This window comes from Arvicola amphibius, chromosome 3 (assembly GCF_903992535.2).
Source record: "Arvicola amphibius chromosome 3, mArvAmp1.2, whole genome shotgun sequence".
In the NCBI taxonomy this organism is placed as follows: Eukaryota; Metazoa; Chordata; class Mammalia; order Rodentia; family Cricetidae; genus Arvicola; species Arvicola amphibius.
The window spans coordinates 139,854,372-139,876,123 of NC_052049.1; the positions used below are offsets into that span (position 1 = coordinate 139,854,372).

Genomic DNA, 21,752 nt, shown 5'->3' on the forward strand with positions numbered 1-21,752 from the left:
TTATCTTTTTTGATATGAGAAGATACTCCTGCATTAGGAGTGAGGCTGGACTTGGTACTGTTTTGAATGTCTTTCAACACCAGATTCTATATGTCTGTACCAATAGGTGTATAGAACTGGTATTGCTATGATGCCTCCGTACTGCTGAACCATTGACAGGCTTCTGATCTCCCATATCATATCCCATTTTGCTGTGTTGTTCTGTAGATCTTTATTAACAATGAATGGCAGAACTCAGAGAGTGGGAGAGTGTTCCCTGTCTGCAATCCAGCCACGGGAGAACAAGTGTGTGAAGTTCAAGAAGCAGACAAGGTAAGTGTTGCTTAGAAGATTCCCTGTGGAATAACCACCAGTAACAGCAAAACAGCAGACATGTGTTCTAGACGCTGCACGTAGGTGCAAGCATCGCTTCTTTGATGACAGCAGGTAGTTTTTCTGTATTGAGTGTTTCTCTTAATTGAGCTTCTTGAATTCGCAGGTGGATATAGACAAGGCAGTGCAGGCAGCCCGCCTGGCCTTCTCTCTTGGCTCAGTGTGGAGAAGGATGGACGCTTCTGAAAGAGGACGTCTGCTGGACAAGCTTGCAGACCTGGTGGAACGGGACAGGGCAGTTCTTGCAGTAAGTAAACTGAGAAAGCAGTTATGATTCTACTCCAAAATGACCACTCAACTGGAATGTGAAGTGTTGTCGGGTAGGGGAGTTAATGAAGTGTATAGTATGTATATGAAATATGAGAGATCTTTGGGGAGCTCTTCGTGGCAGTTTGAAGGGGGAAAGCCATAGCATTGCATCACTGCTAAGGATCTTCCTTCTCATTCCCTCACACCTCCCACAAGCAAAGCAAAACACATCCACTTGACAAACAAAACAAAAACATCAAGAACAGAACCTCCAGGCTGTTTGCAAAAGACAAATGCCAAGCGACTTTTTTTGTAAATCAAATAGGAAAAGAAGGATGTGGAGCCTCACACATTCTACTCCATTTGTTCTACCACGTCCTAGAATTATGAGAGAGAGTGCCACTTCGTCTCACTAGAACTACCACACACTGCCAGCACACACAGGAATGTCTTCTGATCTGGTGCTTTGGGTTGTTTTTGCTAAAATAAAATAAAAGTTACTTTGAGGGCTGAAATGTTCGCTTAGCAGTTAGTTAGTTAGTACGTACTGCTCTTCCAGAGGACCTGAGTTTGGCTCCAGAACCCAGATAGGTAAGCTCATAACTCCCTGAAATTCCAGCTCCAGGGAGGCAGACCTCTAGCCTCCACAGGCATCGTTATTCATGTGCTCATACCCCCTCACACGCCACACACTTCAAATAGAAAGAAATAGTTTCTAAATAGCTAGTTTCTTTAGAATGAAGACTTTCTGAAATTAAGAACCACTTAGAGATGTAGGCAGTGTATGTCAGGGATCCATCCTTGGATGGTCCTCAATTGGTTATGGGCTCCACTTCTTTTCTCTGTGCTTTGTAGACCTTGGCTCTTTGTTAACTAACTACATTAGAGAATGTATTGTCTAATTTGTGAACATGTAAATGGGCTTAGAAGGACTGGGAAATTATTGACTTTTCTCTTATAAAGTGAGCCAGTGTAGAGTGACAAGTTGCAGTTAAAAATGAGCTTTGTTTTGTGGAGTAAGTAGGGGACTGTGCTGTCAGTAATAGTGCTGTTTAACTTCAGTAACTGGAAAATACTCTGAGTTTAGTGCTGTCAGTAATCAAACGATTTCATACCAGTACATGTTATATAATGTCCTATTACAGAGAAGCATTAAATTATAAATATCTAGCCGGGCAGCGGTGGCACACGCCTTTAATCCCAGCACTCGGGAGGCAGAGGCAGGCGGATTTCTGAGTTCGAGGCCAGCCTGGTCTACAAGAGCTAGTTCCAGGACAGCCTCTAGAAACTACAGGGAAACCCTGTCTCGAAAAACCAAAAAAAAAATTATAAATATCTATTTTGTTTATTTCATTTGTTAAACTTCTAACAGCCTAGTATGTCTCAAGTGAAAATAGTCTTACTTCATTGTTCCAGTGATCATTGTTTTTGTAACAGACTTAATCAATTTAGGAACATGTCATTAAAATAATGTTTATAATGTAAAGCTGTTTATTATTGCTATTTTTATAAATGGACCAGATACTTTACTCTTAATAGATAATGGTTGTTAACATAAATGTTTACAAAAACCAGTCTTTAAATTGTTAAAGTCTGGGCTTCCCCAGAGGAGATCTTGTTTATTTGGTGGTAATAAATAAGCTTGCTATGCACCATGAATATTTCACTTCTCAGCAGGGGTCTTGGCAGCTGTGTAGAACATTTTATATCCACATTGAATGCATACAAAACCGACATCCCTGCTTCTCTTTGTGGATTCGAATTACTAGTGCACTCTCAGAAAGATCCCCCTTCCACTCTGACCATTAATATAACTGAAGGTGGTTTGACAAGCAGAGCATTTCTTTATCATCAACTAAAGAAGCGTTGTGTTTATATATCTGGACAGTGGGCAAGGAAAACACAGGCACAAGAACAGCACGTGTGTGTCCGTTGTGGTCTTTTACTAGTAACTCAAGCAAGCCTGTTAGGACGGGACACCTTCCTGTTTGGGAAAGCGGAGCTGGACAGTGTGCATCGCCAGTCATGTCTAGCCGTGTCCCTCTATTCTGTGTTTCTTCTTCTGTAGAATTAGACTCACTACAGCATATCACTGCAAAGTTCTGAGGACTTAACTCTTCTCGGTTTCTTTTCCTACAGACCATGGAATCTCTAAATGGTGGCAAGCCATTCCTGCAAGCTTTTTACATTGATCTGCAGGGAGTCATCAAAACCCTGCGATATTATGCTGGCTGGGCTGATAAAATTCATGGAATGACCATTCCTGTAGGTATGTGAAACATGAGTATATCAAAGAGGAAAATGTGGAGCTCTGCCGGAAATACTTCTCCAAACACAAAGAGCAGCCAGATACAATGTAGATATGAGACACTTGTGGCAGCTTAAACTGAGCACAGGGCCAAACAGATTATGTCACTAACCCTGACAATGTCCCTCTTTATGTGTATAGATATAAGCGTGGAGAGCCACTTAAATCAATTTACCAGTCAGCTAGGGAATAGCATACAGGGATTAGCTGCTAAGAGCTAGGTTAAGTCCTCAGGATTGAAGTGTGTGGAGCAGAGGGGGATTCGGTAGAAGGGGATCTATTTTAGCAACTGGATGGAATAAATTTTATAGGAAAGAGACCAAATGAAGGGGACATGAGGACTCACCTCATGGTAGTCAGCCTAATAAGACTAAGCTAGGGGGCTCCTGAGGGGAGACTAGGTAAGAGAGGTCATAATTACTTAGATATTTATTCTCAGATTCGTTTATCCCATTCCCATTTGTCCTTTGTAATACCATACTTCAATATCAATTTGATTTCATTGTTTTATTTCCATAGTGAAGTCCAGAATTTAGGAAAGTCATGTGGTCTTTATGTGTTACCTGTGTTTCTCTGCAAACATCCCCAGTTTTTGCTTCACATTATAACACAAGAAATAATGACTATTTGCATAGTACCTGAGCATGTTAAGTGTTCTTTTACATTTAGGGTATGATAACTGTGATTCTGTAAAACAAACTCTAATTAAATAGTGTATGCCTAATGAGATGCTAAGAAGTTAGTGTCTCAGCAAGGTCACGTAACTAGTAAATTTCAGGTCTAAAAACAAAAATGTGTGTGTGTATTTTGAATATAAATGAGCAATCAGGTATAGAGATCAAGTATCTACCTTGTTTGCCTTCTAGAAGGACTTGGGAAGTAGAGAAGAGATGATCATTTTTTTAAACCTTCAACAAGAGCCGGGCGGTGGTGGCGCACGCCTTTAATCCCAGCACTCAGGAGGCAGAGGCAGACAGATCTCTGTGAGTTCGAGGCCAGCCTGGTCTACAAGAGCTAGTTCTAGGACAGGCTCCAAAGCCACAGAGAAACCCTGCCTCGAAAAACCAAAAAAAAAAAAATAAAAAAATAAAAAAAAAATAAATAAATAATAAAAAAACCTTCAACAAGATGCCATGTCCTCTTACTTTGGAGTTTTGCTCACCACCCTCTATTTATCTCACTCAAGACCCACAATTAGCTGCTATTGTTTGATTCAAAAGGGCTCTAGTGCTATTTTCTTTATAACACTATCCATTATTCCCTGGCCCAGCACTCAGTAGAGCCATTCTCTCTGACCATAAATCCTGTGCTTTAACCCTCCTGTGGCAACTCCTACTTATGATGATTAATAATAATCATTACTTTGATTTAATGAATACTTTTCTTTTGTTCAATTTTTTATCTCTTCTGTTGTAGCAGCCCTGAGAAGTATAATTTCCTCCTTTTTGATCTTTGTGACTCAAATCAAGAGTTCTCTGTTCCTTCCCTGCCTTTTCTTCCCTGTGATGGGAATCAAACTTATTTATAGTTTGCTAAGAGTGAAAGAGGAGCTGTGGTGCCCTACTTTCCTCTGAATGACTGTTATTGTATTGATTTTATAGTAAGTAGGAAAACAGGATCCATACTTTAAGCTGAATTTTGTTACAAAATGGCTTTATGATATGCCAACATATAGTGAAGGTTAAAAACTACCTGGGTCATATGTAGCTATTTATCTGTTTCAACTTTACTCCAGTTTTACCTGTTAAACTGAAGACTGAGCTAAAAATGCAGATAATGATCAGACGCAAAGCTTTTGTCTTCAGTCATCTCATTCTGGTACTGTCAATAATAGTGAATGCATGTGTGAAATCTGAAATTCTCTTTAATCATAACGAGAGTGAGGGCAGTTTGCTGAACTCACTTGATAAGAACCAGGGTAGTTATAGGAGCTGAATGGATGGTGGAGGAAGCTGTGAAGTCAGCTCTTCATAAGGAACCTCTTGAAGACATTGCAGAGAACTCAAGGGACCCATAAGGCTGATCTCACTTTATAGACACAGGAATCAATTGCAGAAGAGAAAACTAACTTATTTTCAAGACTGTGTAATGAAATAGTGATAGAGCTGAAATCTATTAATGGAAGACCCAGGAACAATCTACCGTTGGACTCCTGGAAAGAACAGTGTTAGTGCCACTTCATGCTAATGTAAAGTTTCATTGTGTGAATAAAACACCCACAGAATCTGTCACTGTGGCACAATGCTCAGACAGTTCGGCATGGTGCTTACATACACTGGAATCTACTAGAATGCAGAATGGACTAGTTCTGTGTTTTTGGTCTAAATGTTAACTACTTGGATTAGTTAAAATGTTGTTATCTTCTCCAGAGTATTTCTAATGCAGTCAAAGGCCCTAGCCCTGAGCTGTACCCTCAACCCCAGATTATTTCTGTGTGAACGTTAAAGATAGGAAGAGGGTGCCCATTCACTGAATTATGCTATAGACTCTTGTGTTGCTAAAGAACTCATTTTATTGATGCTGGCTATAGAAGACTCACTACAGCTGTTGAAATGCCGTTGGTTGTTATCGGGAACTTGAGATTCATACCACAAATCTCATTTCTGACACATGAAGTTTTTTGGCTATAATTACATCATTAGACTTTATTTTATGTGCAGGATGTGCCAGAATATGAGGATAAAAGCTACATTAAATTTTTTAAAGCATTTATAGTCTCTGCCTTTAAAAGTAATGTTTGCCTTGAAGGAATTACCCAAATATTTAAACTTTTAATTAAATATTACTATCTCTCTGTTTTCATCTCTCTGTCTCTATCTCTCTGTCTGTCTCTCCCTTCTCCCCTGTATAATTTTATCAAATTCCCAACAAAGAACATAGGGAAGTGGCTTAATTTTCACAAATATCAGAGAGACTTATTCTGTACTTGCCTCGAGGACAAAGTCTTTTCCTAATGTACTTACTGTGTGTGCATACTCAGCAGACATTAGTGTGCTATTCAACCAGTGTCATAGCACAATAGACTTATCTAATTGTAAGGTTCTTACATTCTTCATGACCGGAGGGTTCAGAATCTATTCAGCAAGATCACAGGGTGCTTTGTTTGAACATTGAAGTGCAAGAGGCACCATACAACATCTAGACAGCATGGGTAGCCTGCAAAACTAGTTCCATACAGTAGTAAGTGAGTAGACTTGTTTCATTTTATTTCTAAGATTTAAAGAATGTGGGAAGAAAAACGTTACTAATCCTTGAAACTTGTCACTTGATAATTTTCCTCAAAATGAGACCAGCAAGTAACTCTGTGTTCATTGTTAAGGAATGAGCCGACCTGGCAAATCAACAATTGATAGGTCTAGTGATACTGGGAAAGATTTGGGTCCCAAAAGACTGGCTCCTGGTGACCCTAATATAGATACTTGGGGGACTTGTAGCAGGGTCCTGATAACTATGAACGGGCCTCTAAGTGCCCTCAGTCCTCCCCAGGGGCCTAGTAGAAGGTATATCTCTTATGTTTTCCAGAAATCACAGCTGCCTAATTGGGGGTGTCCTTTGGACATATAGGAGCACCCATTGCATTCACAGGGCACAGGGCTCCATTAAGTGTTTTCTTGAGAAAAGTTCAAGATCCAAGATACCCCGTGTGTCTTTATTTAGGACTTAGTGAAGTCACCTGTGAGGACTGGAAGACTTAGTACCCCCTCTGTGCCAACCTATAGCTCTGTGTGTATCAAATCTATGAACAGATTATTAGGTACATTTTATCCTCTATAACTCAGTTTCTCTTAAGACACAATTATCAGGTCAAGTTACTCCCCATAAGATCAGCTTCTAAAGCTATTGTTTACATTTTCCTTTCCTTACTTTCATTTTTCAGTAGCTTTCAACATTACCTGATACCTTTACAATCTTGCATGTGTAGGCTGGAAATGGAAAACCTATGAATCCCTGTGTTGTGCTCACATGGTTGCCTAATGAATTTGCTCTGAACCACCTGTTTCCTTCAGTTGTGCTAAAATAAACATCGGTTCTTCAATTCATCTTCCCTTTACTTCTTGCAGTAATCTGTCCTCATCTCAGTGATGGACACCTCCCTCCAACTCAGTGCTTTGTATTTAGCCACTTGAGTACATCACCTTAGCTAAATTATCGTCTAGTATGGGAGCTTTCCTTGCCAGTTGAATTTTATATAGTTATAATCAGTATTGTTGCTCCTCATGGAAACCCTTTCTAGAGAGTGCAGTAGTGACTTGTCCTGGCACAGCTGATGGTATCTTTTCAGAAGATTCATGACTTGTCTCACACAGAGTTGGAGTAGTTTAGCTGATTTTTCTTTTTCTTCCTCTTCCTCTTCCTTCTCCTCTTCTATGTGTGTGTGCATACGCGCACGTGTGTGTGTTTGTGTGTGTGTGTGTGCACGTGTGCGTGTTTGAGACAGGGATTCTCTGTGTAATAACCCTAGTTGTCCTGGAACTAACTCTGTAGACCAGTCTGGCCTCGAACTCAGAGATCCTCCTGCCTCTGCCTTCTGAGTGCTAGGATTAAAGGTGTGTGCCAACACCGCCCTGCAGTGAAGTTGAACTTTAAAGTACCACTTGGAGTAAATATTACCATCCTATGGATAGTTTCTACATACCAGCTCCCTGTCCCTCCAGCACAAAGCCTGCCTGCCTTTCTTTCCTCCATTTAAGATAGTATCTGTTAATGAAGCCCAAGAGACAAGGTGAAGATTACTGCACAATACTATGACAGTGACAGTTACCTTGATAGTCACAGTGTTCCTCAAACACCTAAAATAATGAAGGCCCCCAAAGAAAAGGAGCTAAGGTTTTAAATTTGAAGAAAAAATTGAAAATGGTTAGTATGTTCATCATTAAATATCATTAAACATATCAAACAGAATTCAAAATTAGAACAATTTGCCATTATCCAGCTCTCAGACTGGCTAAAATTCAGATATTCAGAAAACTGATCAAAGAGTAGAAACTGTAACATGTTGTTAGAACTTGTTATAACTTTTATAAAAGATGATTTGGCAATCATTTAATAAAGCATTAAAGACACATGTACTTTAATCAAGAACTCCCAAAGATATACTAAGATACATAAAGTGTTATCCTTTGCATTGTCTACAGCAAGTAGTAAGGAGTAAGCAGAAAGCCACCTGATGACCCTCAGGAGAGTTCACAGCAGTCCTGTTATTGAGCCCAGGACTGAGTTGCAGTTTGCTTTACATGAGAAAGGAGAGGGGGAGACAATAGCTTGATTACACTTGTGTGAGAGGCTCCACAGAAACTTTCCTATAAGTGAAAGTTCCTTGGAGAAATGAAGGCCATAGATAGCAACTAAGGTGGAGAAGAAGGTCTAGAGATCAGGGAAGGGTGTGGGTGGGAAGGTGGGGGAAGAGGACGAGCAGAAAGAGACTTTATTTAAAAAAACATAATTTTGAACTTAGCTAAAATAAGCCTGGGTGATAAACGTCAGTAGTTAAGATGTGTTGAGAGACAAAGATCAACAACTTAATGAGTCATTTATCTTTGTCTCTCCCACACCCTCCTGTCCCCACCTTCATCCCCGGCTCCAGTAGGGAGGCTTCCCTGAGTGTTAGTTGTAGCTTCACTTTCCTTGGGGACTGAGGGCACTGCTTTTGACAGACAAACCACTCATGAAGTGACCAGAGACCAGCATCAGAAGCGGAAACAAAGATGTGCTTCAATTAGCTTTTTAAACATACCCAGAAAAAAGCAACAGCATTTTTCTAAAGAATTTGGTTTGGGCCTCCTAGATCATTATTCGAACTGCCTGCTATTCCTACAAGATAATCAAGGATGGTCAGTGTCTCCAGCTATTCCTCCAAGCCCTTAGCGTACAAGGGCACTCTCTTGTCATGCCTCACTGAGGTGAAACTTTGGACCTGCCTGTGTCCCCAGGACCCAGGTTGTGCCTGTGACAACTGCACTGCACGAGAGGGAATATGTCTTACTTTCCTTCCTCACACTTTCCAGGTGCCCGAATAAAAAAATGTTCTCAATAGCATTTCACTTAGTGGCTTTTAATTTTGAAAAATACCCAGTGAGCTGTTTAAAAGCTTGAGGTACTTTAACATTTAAATCAGCTTAACTATTCTATATATGTTAGTATTTAACATAAAATTGAGTATTTAATGTGTTCCAGTTTGAAGGTTTCTCTTTCATGACTGCTTTGCCTATCATAAGTTTGTATCATTTGTCATAAATGTCCTCTCATCTGGCATTCTGTCCACGTGGTAGGTTTATGTGTAACCACCCCCACACAAACACACACCAAATACCAGCTTTGGTGTGTGGCGAGTAGTATGTGCTTCAGCTTCATTTCTGGTTTTCACTGGAGGACCTAAGTCCTCCCTCTGAATTTTTCCCCTGACAGAAACCGTTTTGTGGAGTGATCATGCTTCTTGTTTTCCAGATGGGGACTATTTTACTTTCACGAGACATGAACCCATTGGAGTGTGTGGACAGATCATCCCAGTGAGTGTATCTTCTCACACTTCATATTTATTTTCATTTGATCCAGTTCTCTTAAAGACACATAAAGTATGGTCCTTGGTGATGTGTGTTTTCCATTACTGGGAAGAAGAACCCGAGCTCACGCTGTTGACGTCTCTAGCAGCCCCCCTGTAAATGCTTATTTGAACAGGTGAACAGTGGCTCAGGCCTACCACCATGAGTTGAGTCCTCAAGTCACGAATTCTCCTGATAAAAATAAGCAAAGCAAAGTACAGTGTATGAATAACCCACCCTTGGTTATGAATGTCTATCTGCTTATGGGAAATTAATGCGGACTTGTATTTGCTTGTTTGTGTTTCATCTTGCCAGCATATTGTTTTATATGGTCTCTTAATCCCTTTCTTCCCACTGTCTGTTTTCACAAGAATCTAGAGAGAAGATGCTCCAGAAGACACAGCAGTACAATTAACATCACAATCAAAATTGAAACCATTCCCTGCTGTTTTCTGTCTTGTAAAGAAAAATAGATGTAGTGACTAGTGTTTGGCTTGGAACACTAAACACTGTCCTTCGTTCTCTCCCATACACACCCTTGGCACAATACAAGGCGTCACCCAAGCTTCTAACAGTACTGGCTCATAGTTCCAACTGGGATTACAATAGAGGGGGACGGGGGTGCTGACATTAAATTCTCAATATAGATAAGACAAGAAGTTTTCTCTTGCAAAACAGAGGAAAGACTCAAAAATAATCTTTGAATTTGGGACCAAAGATTCTTAGGGGCTTATTAATATTTATTAAATGATCAATAACCTCTGGTTTATTTGTGACTCTCATTAGAGAATTAAGAAAGGAGGAACTCCCCCTCCCCCATGTCTGCCACCTTCTCTGTAAGCATCCTCAGAATGGCAGCTTCCCTCACAAGACAAGAACGCCTGTCAGCCCCTCCCTCAATTACTGCCTCCAAGATTTACACACTGTAGATGGAATTAAAACATCACCAAGGACTCCTAAGTTTATAAACAACTAAGGAGGAAAGAAATTGGGTGTTTGGTGAAGGAAAGACACTTGTATATTTTTGCAGCTTGCTAGAGCCAGTGAGAATCCTTCAAGCATGGCAGCTGAGGTGCGTCAGGCCCAAACACAGTGTGGTCAGGGGCTGAAACCAGAGGATCAGGAGTGCTGTTTTCTTTCTTAATGAAATTATTAATGATACTTGATAGTTAGGAGTTCATGCCTGAGCTTATGACCACACAAGCTTAATTTTTAAAATCAGTTTATATCATGTTAATCCCCACATTCATATATTCATAAAAATACGTTAGTTTGGTTTCTGTAGGTGTATTTTGCAGTAGGAAGGAGGCTGATAAAATTTTTGTATATTGATAATTACATTTTCTACAATTTATAATTGTACATTTATGACAATACATATAAAAATGCCACATTGAAATTCACATTGTCTCAAAAAGTAATTGATAGCTAGAATTTTAGTTTCTAATTATTATACATGAAGTATTTTCATACCAGTGTGAAAATATTGGTGTAAAAATTCTAAATTTAGGGGAAAATTCACATATTGAAATTCTGGAACAAAGCCCAATTCTAGAAATATGTAAACAAAATAAAATGTAAAGCTAAACAAACATTGAAAATAACTCCCTACTCCCTTTCAGTTTGAGGTTTCTTTAGGTGGATGGTTGGGGTGTATCACGTTGAAAACAGAGAAAGAGATTTTCAAGGCTAGAGCCTAGATGTCATCAGAACCCCAAAGGTCTACACTTGGCAGTGGAGAGGATTTACGTTCAGGATGATTTTCAAAATCTGAAGTCACAGCTTGGAAATTAAAGTAATGGAGGAACTTCTCCCCTTTAACCTTGCTTTTCCCTTCCAGTGGAACTTCCCCCTGCTGATGTTCACCTGGAAAATCGCTCCCGCGCTGTGCTGCGGGAACACAGTGGTTATCAAGCCGGCAGAGCAGACACCACTCAGTGCACTGTACATGGGAGCACTCATCAAGGAGGTAGGAAAAACTGACCTCAGGGGGTTTCCTCACCTCCTTCTTGTGGAACCTGTGAAGCAGAGCCTAGCCGACGTGAAAGGGGATGCTCACACACACTGCCCTCCCATTTGTGTTTTTTAGGCTGGCTTTCCACCCGGCGTCGTCAATATTCTGCCAGGGTATGGACCAACAGCAGGGGCAGCAATAGCTTCTCATATTGGCATAGACAAGATTGCGTTTACAGGCTCTACTGAGGTAAGTACCTGGGAAACCACTGAGGGACAGTCCCATGAATGAGTAAAGGGGTTTATCAGAAATGCAGGTGTAGTGGTGCACATTTGTGATCTCAGCACTGGGGACGCAGAGATGGCAGGTCTCTGGGGTTGCTTGCCAGCCATCCTGGGCTACTTGGAAAGTTTAAGGAAAGGGAAGGGGCTCTGCCTCAAAAAGCAAAAAAAGCGATTGCTTCTGAGGAATGACAGACACCTGAGGTTGTCCTCTGGTGCACATGTGTGTGTACATACATATACACAATAAATACATAAATAAATGCTGCAAACAGTGCCCATAGGCTCAACACCCAACAGTGAGCATCCAAGCCCCTGAAGGGGCAACATCAGTCTCTATTATAGAACACCAGTGAGTGTGAAAGCAGAGGTGCACACTGACTATTGGTGACTCTGTGTAAAAACTACCCCAGAGGCTCTGGACATTGCTTTTAGTCAGGAATGTAAAACAAGCAAGGAAAGCGGCTGGAGATCTGAACTAGTCTCGTGGAGAATGCAGGGACAACCTTCCCTTCTTCCCCTTTCACCAGGGTCTGTAGATGCAAGTGGCAACTGACTGCCTTATATGCCATAGGGATGCTACAGAGCAGAGGTCAGCACAGCTTTCTGTGAAAGGCCAGGTACTGAGTGCTGGAGACTTTGCAAGCTATATATGTTCTCCATTGCATTACTCCACTATGCCAAACTGGTGCCGAGCATGCCTGATGTAAATAAACTAATGAGTGAGGCTGTGTACAAGCAAAACTTTTTTCATAGATGCCAAAATTTGAATTCTGTGTCATTTTTTGTACATCAAAATATCTTATTTTTTCTAGATAGTGAAAATGTAAAGACTTTTTTAATCTAGTAAGTCATATCAAAAGTAGCAAGGCAAATATGAGTTGTGGTTATGGATCCCTGATCGTGACAAACCTGCTATTCCATCATGTCTTTGATTCAGGTTCAGATGATAAAAGAGTTCTCAAACATTGTTAGAAACTAGATGCTACAGAGTTCCTGCATCTGATTAGGATAATGGAACTAGAAATGTTGTTCTCATTCCTGTTGTGTGAACCTGAACTGTTCCAGAGCTACAGGTATCCTTGTTGGAACCTCATGGATGACAGCCACACTGAATGTGAGATATCTTCAGGTCTGCAATGTTGCAACCTAGTAGGAAGAATGAGAGCCGAGTCTGTCAGTTAGAGTGGGAAATGGAAGAGAAACAAATGGGTTTAGTAGCATTTTAAATACCATATTTATAAAATATTATTTTAGCCTATCACTATACAATTAGTGACTCCCTATTTTACATTCTTTTCCCTGTGAAGTCTTTGAGATCTGGTGTATGATTTACACTTCTAACACAGCTCAGTGTCATTATACACATTGCAAGTGTTCCATAGCCACATGTGGCTGATGGCCAGCATACCTGACAGCAGGTCTAGAAGCTTCTTAAAGTCAGGTGATGCAAAGTTAATGGTATTTACTTAAATGGACTCGTACTGATTTTATATTAGATTAATAGACTTGACTGATAATTTACAGTTAAAAGTGACTGAATTTTATATTTGTCAAGAGTTTATATTCTGTTTCCAAACTTTTATTTGACCTGTACTTGCTATCATAACTTTGAAATGTATGAAAAATACAAAGCAAAATGTGGATGTAAAAGGGAAGTATTCTTCCTGGATGTACAGAGTCTGTTGCTTTTAAAGTATTTGCTAAAGACTAGATGCTAAAGAACACCTGTATCCAATTAGGACCAGACTAGAAAGCAGTATTGACAAAACAAGCCATTGGAAAGAATTCTGAATTAAAAACTGAGGGAAAAATACAGGCAGCCCTTTTTAACAGAATCACAAGAAACCTACATCTTTATCCCATATGACTATGGTGGCAAAAATCCTGAATAAAACACTTCCAAACAAAACGAAGCAGGATCTACAAAGGATTATATACCACAGCCAAATACAAATTTATCCAGGAGTGAAAGGTTAGATTACTATAGAAAAACAATCAGTTTAACACTCCGTATTAGTAGGATGAAAGACAAAAGCCATATGATCATCTCAGTAGACATATAAGAGCACTTGACAGAAGTCTGCCCGACACAGAAACTTATACACAACTGTTTATAACATTATTCTTTGAAGTAGAGACAACCTAAATGTCTATCAAATGATGAGCTGACAAAATGTAGTATATCCGCTGATGGCATATTATTCAATAATTAAAATGGAAAGAAACATACATAGCATGGGTCAATTGTGTAGACATGAAACTTAAAGAATTCAGTAATGTCAAGCTTATGTCATTATTTTATGAGCATACTTAACTGAGAAGTGTCTAGGAGAGGCAAATGTACAGAGGCAAAGCAGATTAGTGATTTCCAGGGGCTGAGACGAGTGACCAAGTGGATATAGAATTTCTTGCGCTTGTGTTGTACTGTCCTGTGTTTAGATAGCGGTAATCATTGTGGGAGTTACACAGCTCTGGTAATAAACTAAAATGTCTAAGTCGCATACATCAAAAGGAATATCCTATAGGGCATGAAATGACCCTCAATAAAACTGTAGAAAATGAATGATTCTTATGGAGGCGTTAAACTTTGGATATTAATAGTCAATATTGATTGAACAAATACTTCTTAATGGTAGCTAAGTGCTTGTCATCCTACAACATCACATCAGCAGCCGAAGAAGGTGCAGGGGTAAGGTAAGTACAGCTAGGAAGGCTAAGTTACTTGCCTCTATTACATGCCCCTGTGCCAGACAGTACTGTGCTGCTTTCTGACCACAAGCTTGTACATGCCTGTAGCAGGCAGGGTTCATTGAACTCTGGGATGGCATCTCAAAGAGGGTATTTATTCATTTGTTTGTTTTGTTGTTGCTTGAAGTAGTCTTACTCTGCACACCAGGCTGGCCTCAAACTTATGACAGCCCTACAGCCTTAGGTTAGAGAATTCAAGAAATACAGATGTGAGCCACTGTGCCCATTTCTCAAAGAACACATTTTTTATATGATGCAAATATTTTAGTGGAAATTACTTCATTGCAGGAATCATTTAAAAGTATTTAATTCTGAAAGGTTTTCACCAATGTTCCAATTCATTTTTTCTAAAACTCAAATTAAAATTGCATCTTTAATACCTCTGTTGTTTGATCTGGTATAGGTCATTTATCTGCTGTTCTCTGAAATAGGAATTAAAGTTTGATTGTCTTTCCAATAGTTATATTTTTGATAGACATTTAAAATTCCAAAGCCTCAGATTATATACCAATCCAGTACCTTTCCAGCAAAGTCTCTTCAGGATGATATGGAAATATGGGAAGGGAGCCAAATGTAACCTAAAAGCTTATCACACCAGGTGGGACCTCTTCAGGAGTCAGTATATGTCTGATTTCCTAATGCCATCCATAGTTGAAGGTCTAGCCTGCCTATACTGGATCTCATCACCCAATGACTGGTGAACATGGGATATCCTCGTTCTTGCTGGGTTACTTAAGAGGAGTACAAAGCACATGGGAATAGATAAATGAGAAGATTTTTCTCTGTAGCTGTTTCCCTAAAATCTTCTTCCTAGTCCTCTGATTATGATACTCAGCCACATTAGACCAAATTAATCCATCAGGAAAGCTATGCAGTGACACAACAAGCAAGGATCATGCAGTTAAACAGTTGATGATCAGTTGAATTAGCCTTGTGGTAAGCAAAAACTCTCTTAGAATTTTATATTCACTTAGGAGGTTAACCTAGTTCAGCTTGAGTTAATATCCCTTGATCTTTTACTTAGAAAGTAAAGTACTGATCATTGCAACTTGAAAGTACTATACTTTGCCTTGCTCCAGAAAGCAGTAGATAAAGTACATTTTTGGTAAGAAATTCAAACATAGGACTCAATTTACACTAAAGAGCAATTAAGATTATATGTGCCAGATTTGTATGTAAAACCTCAACTTGATTAGATGCCTATGATGGTTGTATGACTTTAGCCACAGGACTTGTTTCTGTGCAATCTGTGCAGGCCTCAGATGTCCTTGTGTAGGTTAGGAATGATTTTTATCTACTTCGTGACTTGAAAGGGTGAAAGAAACCGCAGTGAAATGTTTGGCGTGGGGCCTGGTTCTTAGGAAAGTGTCAGTAAGGATGAGGCATCATTGTTACTTGGGTTTTTGTTTGGTTGGTTCGGTTTGGCTTTTCTTGTTGTTGTTTGTTTGAGACAGGGTTTCACTATGTAACCGTGCTGATCTAGACCTCACTATAGTAGAGGAAGGCTGGCAGAGATCCACCTCTTGAGTACTTGGATAAAGGCTTGTACTACCATACCCAGCCATTTGCTATTTTGTTTGTTTGTTTGGGAGAAGATCTTAGGGGATGGGGGACTGAGACTGGGTTTTACTGTGTAGCCCTGACTGTCCTGGAACTTGGCTATGTAGACAAGGCTGACCTCACACTCCCAGAGATCTATCTGCCTGCTTGCTTCTGCCTCCTGAATGATGGGGTTAAAGATGTGTACCACCACTCTAGCTTCCAACTTACTTCTGAGTGACTTTTATAGGACACTCTGTGCTTGGGGAAGTATGGTATAAAACAGTGGTTCTCAACCCTTCCTAATGCTTCAACCCTTTAGTACAGTTCCTCATGTTGTGGTGATCCCCAACCATAAAATTATTTAATTGCTACTTAATAACTGCAATTTTGCTACTGTTATAATTGTAATGCAATAATCTGATATTCAGGATATCTGATATGCGACCCCTGTGAAAGGTTCTTTAGAACCCAAAAGGGCCTGTGACTCACAGGTTGAGAACCACTGATATAAAACAAGGACCAGTGGATTCTCCCAGACAAGGGTTAGGACCTATCTTTCTCACTGTGTGATCTTGGCCTCCTTCCTGTCCTTCATTTTCATGCTTGGCAGGCCTGTAGTAACTCTATACAGGCTTATTTGTGGGTTGGGACAACACATTTGAAAGGTCTATCCTTATTGCTTGGCATGTTGAAAGATTTCAGTAAACACTAGTTGAGTATGAAACTTCCATTTGCACAGAATATCTGTTGCAGGCTAATTCCCACTCTCCCCTGGCAGCTTCACTCTCCTTGTATTTGTTTTGTGGCTTTCATAAATAGTTTACAGATATTTTTGGCTTCTCGTAAGCAGTGTATGTTTCATGTTTTAGAAAATTGACCAAGTGCTAGCTTGCATAATAAGCTCCTTTTAAACCTTTTAGGTTAATTAGTGGACAACTTAGAATGTAGCCCAGGAAAAGAGTTTGGTACCCATTGAAAAATTCAGTTAGGATTCCTTGCTGTGGTCTAGAGTGGGGACTACTCTTTGAACCAGGGTTTGCCAAAATGAAATTCTGTGGCAAGGAGGACTTACGAAGAATATGTAATGTAGATACTGCTTTCAGCAGTTGTTCAGGAACACCTCACTGTGGTGCTGGTGGGGACTCATTCAAATTCAGGTTCCTGGACTTCTCCCCAGAGCTTCTAACTTAAGCTGGAATTGGCAGTGAGTCTGGGAATCCTCGTTTTAATAAGCTTTTCTAAGAATTCTTCACCCATAGTCAAGAATCAGTGGTTTACTTGGTTTGGATTAGTTGGGTCCCACTCCACAACCACTTAGAACTTCACAATGCTGAGTGTGTTCATTTGTGCTGAAACAAGACTTGTATACACTAGAAGACCACCCACATTGTCTTCTAGACCCACAGTTTCACTGTAGCCATTCTAACAGGCTCTTCCCGGATGACCCATGCTGCTCAGCAAGCTCTAGTGAGCTTCAGTTCTGTGACACCTGACTCTTGTTTGGAGTAAAGACCTTAAGTTGTTGCATCCTTGTGTTCCAGAAATCTCAGGTTATTGGGCACTAATATATTTTTGTTTTGTTTCTGTTTTTTTACTTAACTTCTTTTACTTCTCTTCATTATTCCTTTCAGACTCTGATTATGTTACATTTTAATTAATTTATCCCAGTGCATCTATTTTACTGTAAATGCTATTAAATCATACCTTAGTCAGTCACAGAAGTTCAATGTAATCTTCACGTTAGTAGTCCACAAAGGGTATGGCATAGTTAACCTATACCATGACATTTTCCTTGCTTAATATATTGTTACTAATAGATTTATTGAGGCATACTCAAGGTGCAGTAGCTCTCATCTATTTAAAGTGTAGAGCATGGCACAGCAGGCATGTGTAGTCATCCGCCGATGAGAGCGAGAGACTGAGTGCAGTCAGAGAGTGCCGTGCAGTCAACACACGTAGAGGCCTTCTCCTGTCTTTCCCTCCACCCCATTCCCTGTATTGCTGGGTACTTTATGCATTTTGACTAAGTTACTTTCATTTTCTACAAGTTTATGTGAATGGACACACACAGTATCAATAGGTGTTTTCTCTCAGAAAATTAGTTTGAGATTCACTTGTGCTGCTGTATATTTCTACTATTTCTTACTGCTGAACAATATTTCATTTTGTGTATAGATCACAACTTGATTATTCTGTCAACTGTTGATGAACATTTGAGTTGTTTCCCAGTTGGGTCTAGTACAAATAGAAACATTCTGTGAGCAATTCATGGACAAATATTCCCTGCTTCCTCCCTAACCCGTGTGTGCATGCGTGTATGTGTGTGCATGCGTGCATGTGTATGTGTGTGTGTGTGTGTGTGTGTGTGTGAAGTATAAAGTACCTAGGGACAGAGTGACTATGTCATGGCCAGTTAAGGATTCCATACCTTTTCTATTCTCCCTGCAGTAGAAGCACTCCCAGCTCCCGCACATCCTCACCAGCGCTTGCTATGGTTAGTCTTTTTAATGCAAGCCACTCCGAGAGCTGATGGCACTGACGTCAGTGCTGTTTCGCTATGAGTTCTCATCTGTGAAGCTGTTTCTTTATATATTTGTCACCGTGCATTGCCTTCGGTGAGGCTTCTTTTAATCTTTGCCCCTTGGGAAGGGGACCATTGTTTTCTTATTTTTGAATTCTCTGAGTTCTTTGTATATTCTGGGTACCAGTTGTTTATATTTTTCAGATCTTTCCCACAGGCTGTGGTCTCTCTATAATTGTCTTACCAGTAGTTTGGAGGAGAACAGTTGCTCCTGAGCTTGATGAGATCCAGTCCAGTAATATTTTCTTTTACAGATCAGGCCTTTGACATTATGTCTAAGAAACCTTTGCCTGACTTAGAGCTCAAAGGTTGTCTCCTGTTTCTCCCTTTGGGGATTTTTGGCTTTGCTTTACATTGAAGTATGTACACTTTTGAGTTAATTCTTGTGTTTGTTATGAGGTAAAGGTCAGTGTTCTTTCTTGATAGTATGAATAGCTGTAGTTACCACCACTTCTTGAAAAGATGCTCTCCTTCACTGGATTACCCTGTGTCTTTCTAAAGCATGAGTGTCCATATTTGTTTGGACACTCTTTCGAGACTGTTCTGTTTTGTTTACCTGTGTTTCTATTCACCAACACAACAGGATATGATTTTGATGGCAACAGCTTTATAAAAACAGGAGAAAATAGTCAACAACTTAGCACTCATGCTTTATAAGTAGAGATAGTGTATGAGAAAGAGAGATAAAGGAGGTTGTCATGGTTTGAATAAGATAGATCCAATAAAATCATCTATTTGATGTAGTCACCAGGGAGTGGAATTGTCTGAGAGGATTAGAAGGATCTGGGTGTAGCCTTATTGGAGGAGATGTTTTTTACTGGGGACAGGCTGTGATGTTTCAAAAGCCCATGCCAGGCTCAGTCTCTTTTTCTCTCTTCCTGCTGCTTGCAGCTCAAGCTGCAGCTCTGGACTACTGCTTCAGTGCCATGTATGCTGCCATGCTCCCCTGCATGATGATAGTGGATTAAATCTCTGAAACTTGAAGCTATCCTCAATTAAATTCTTTTGTAAGAGTTGCCTTGAATAGTGTCTCTTCACAGTGGTAGAGCACTGACTGAGACAAGGAGGAAAGCCGGATAGTTTGGTAGAGAATCAGGTATTTCGTTAAGATGTTTACTGACTCTGTGATTATAAGACGAGACTTGTGACGTGCTTGACTGATAGGAACATGTACCACAGTGAGAACCACACTCCAGTGTGCATGGTTTCAGCTAACTTTTCGCTAATAGTGAGCAAGTGGAGGATGCTTACAGGCAAAGCTTATAGTCACATGATCTCCAAACCCCTTTTAGTATTTATTCATTCATCTATTCTTTTCGAACTTTGTCGATTACTTTGGAAATCACATAGATTCTTCTAGATCGAACGTGTCACTTAAAAGTAGATTTAACCATGGCTTCAGTTAGGATTGCTCCAGGGAGAGGGAAGCTATTGACACATCACAGAACATTTGCAACAGTCTGAAACAAGAAGCTTAGCCGAAGTGGCTGCTTTCCATTTTACTTTAGCAAAAACCTTCAGTACTCAGATTAAAGATAGGATTAACTTCTCCTTATGCAGCTAAATACGTAAGCAGTACATGTAAATATTTAATAAGTGAGTATGAAAGGCCTCTTATAAACACAGAGTCAATAAACATCTTCAACAAAGTACAGGAAGACAGTTTGCATTTTGCTTGATACAGTATTATTTTTTCATTCAGTTAGATTAACAAATCATGATTTCGTCATTAGTCAACAAGATAGTAGGGAGACCATCAAAGCAGACTACAGGAAAGTCCTGATTGATCTGTGCCAAGGCAATGTTTGTAGCTAGCAGCTGTGTTACCACTGATGCTAATTCACACAGTGGGGTTCCCCTTTCATTTCCCCAAGTTGGGTGACTGTCCTGTTATATGATGCAAGCTCATTGCTGCTGCTGCTGCACTGACGAATCAGGTCAGCTCTCTTCTCTCTCTGGCCTTATCCCTCATAGGCAGCCTATGGTCTGGGACAGTTGAAGCTTTTTTTTTTTTTTTCTTAAAACAAACCAGCAAAAAGGCAAGGGTTGTACAAAATCCCATAGTAAATCAAAGGATTTTTTTAGTGAAATAATACCATGTTAATATGACAAAATGTTCAACTGTACAGGTTTTTAATTTTTAGCTTTCTTTTTTAAATTTCTTAAATCATGAATACCAAAGACTAAGAGGATGTGTGCTTCTGTCTCTTCTGTCTGAGGTGCTCTGGTTTCCACTCTAATTTGCTAAAGCAAGAATTCTGCAGTAGTCCTCCCTCCAGGCTGAGGCTGAATGGCCAGGTCCTTAGAAGCCTGTCCCTTGAGCTCAGACTTACTTACTTCCTTTCATTCATTTTTTGAGACTGAAAGCTTTGGAGCCTGTCCTAGAACTTGCTCTGTAGACCAGGCTAGCCTCAAACTCACAGAGATCCCCTTGCCCCTGCCTTATGAGTGCTGGGATTAAAGGTGTGCACCATCATCACCCAGTGACATGCATCTTTCTGACTTGAGTAAATCACACTTCTTCCTATCAAAGTAAAGTAAGAAATCAAATCTTGAGTTTTTTGCTTATTTATCTAAAATGAAAAAGTGTTATGGAACAAAAGGATGGTGAAGTGGGGCAGACAGATGGTTTAGACTAAATTGGTCATAAGCTCCTGTGCATAATTATCAGACTCCTACATAGCAGAGGAGCCCTGGTCCCGGCTCATCCTGCAAAGAGGAGCCACTGGAGAGAGGCCGTGGTGGGGAAAGCCTGAAACACCCTGTGGCATTCTTGGTCCAGTCTAGGCTCTGCCACTCCATAGAGACCAGTCACTAAGTCATAAACCTCTTTGAGTCCTGTTTTCTTCCAACTATAAAGCAGAATGATAACTCTGACCTCTCACAGTTGCTGTGAAGATTAAAATTGTGTGTGAAAACGTACAGCATACAAGAGGCACTCAGTCAACAGCAGCCTTAGAATGGAGCTGTGATGACAGGTGAAGGCTGTCCTTCAAGATGGATTTTGGCTTGTTTTGTTTTTTGACACCCCTCCCCCATGTTCTTTTATAATTCTGGGAATTGAACCTGGGGCTTTGCATGTGTTAGGCAAGTACCCTGCCACTGAACTATGTCCCCAGCCTGCTCCCATGGTTCTTAGTGGTAGTGATACATTTGAGTATTCTCAGGATCTTTT

At 40.1% G+C, this 21,752-nt stretch overlaps 1 protein-coding gene across 1 annotated transcript in view; it reads left to right on the top strand.

The window, feature by feature from the left end:
- The window catches only part of Aldh1a2 (aldehyde dehydrogenase 1 family member A2), a 78,005-nt gene that overhangs the window by 36,012 nt on the left and 20,241 nt on the right, over positions 1–21,752 (top strand). The window contains exons 2-7 of the mRNA XM_038322617.1: positions 208–312; positions 479–619; positions 2,761–2,890; positions 9,374–9,435; positions 11,309–11,437; positions 11,558–11,671. Coding sequence (XP_038178545.1) covers positions 208–312; positions 479–619; positions 2,761–2,890; positions 9,374–9,435; positions 11,309–11,437; positions 11,558–11,671 — 681 coding nt within the window. The remainder of the gene's footprint in view (positions 1–207; positions 313–478; positions 620–2,760; positions 2,891–9,373; positions 9,436–11,308; positions 11,438–11,557; positions 11,672–21,752) is intronic.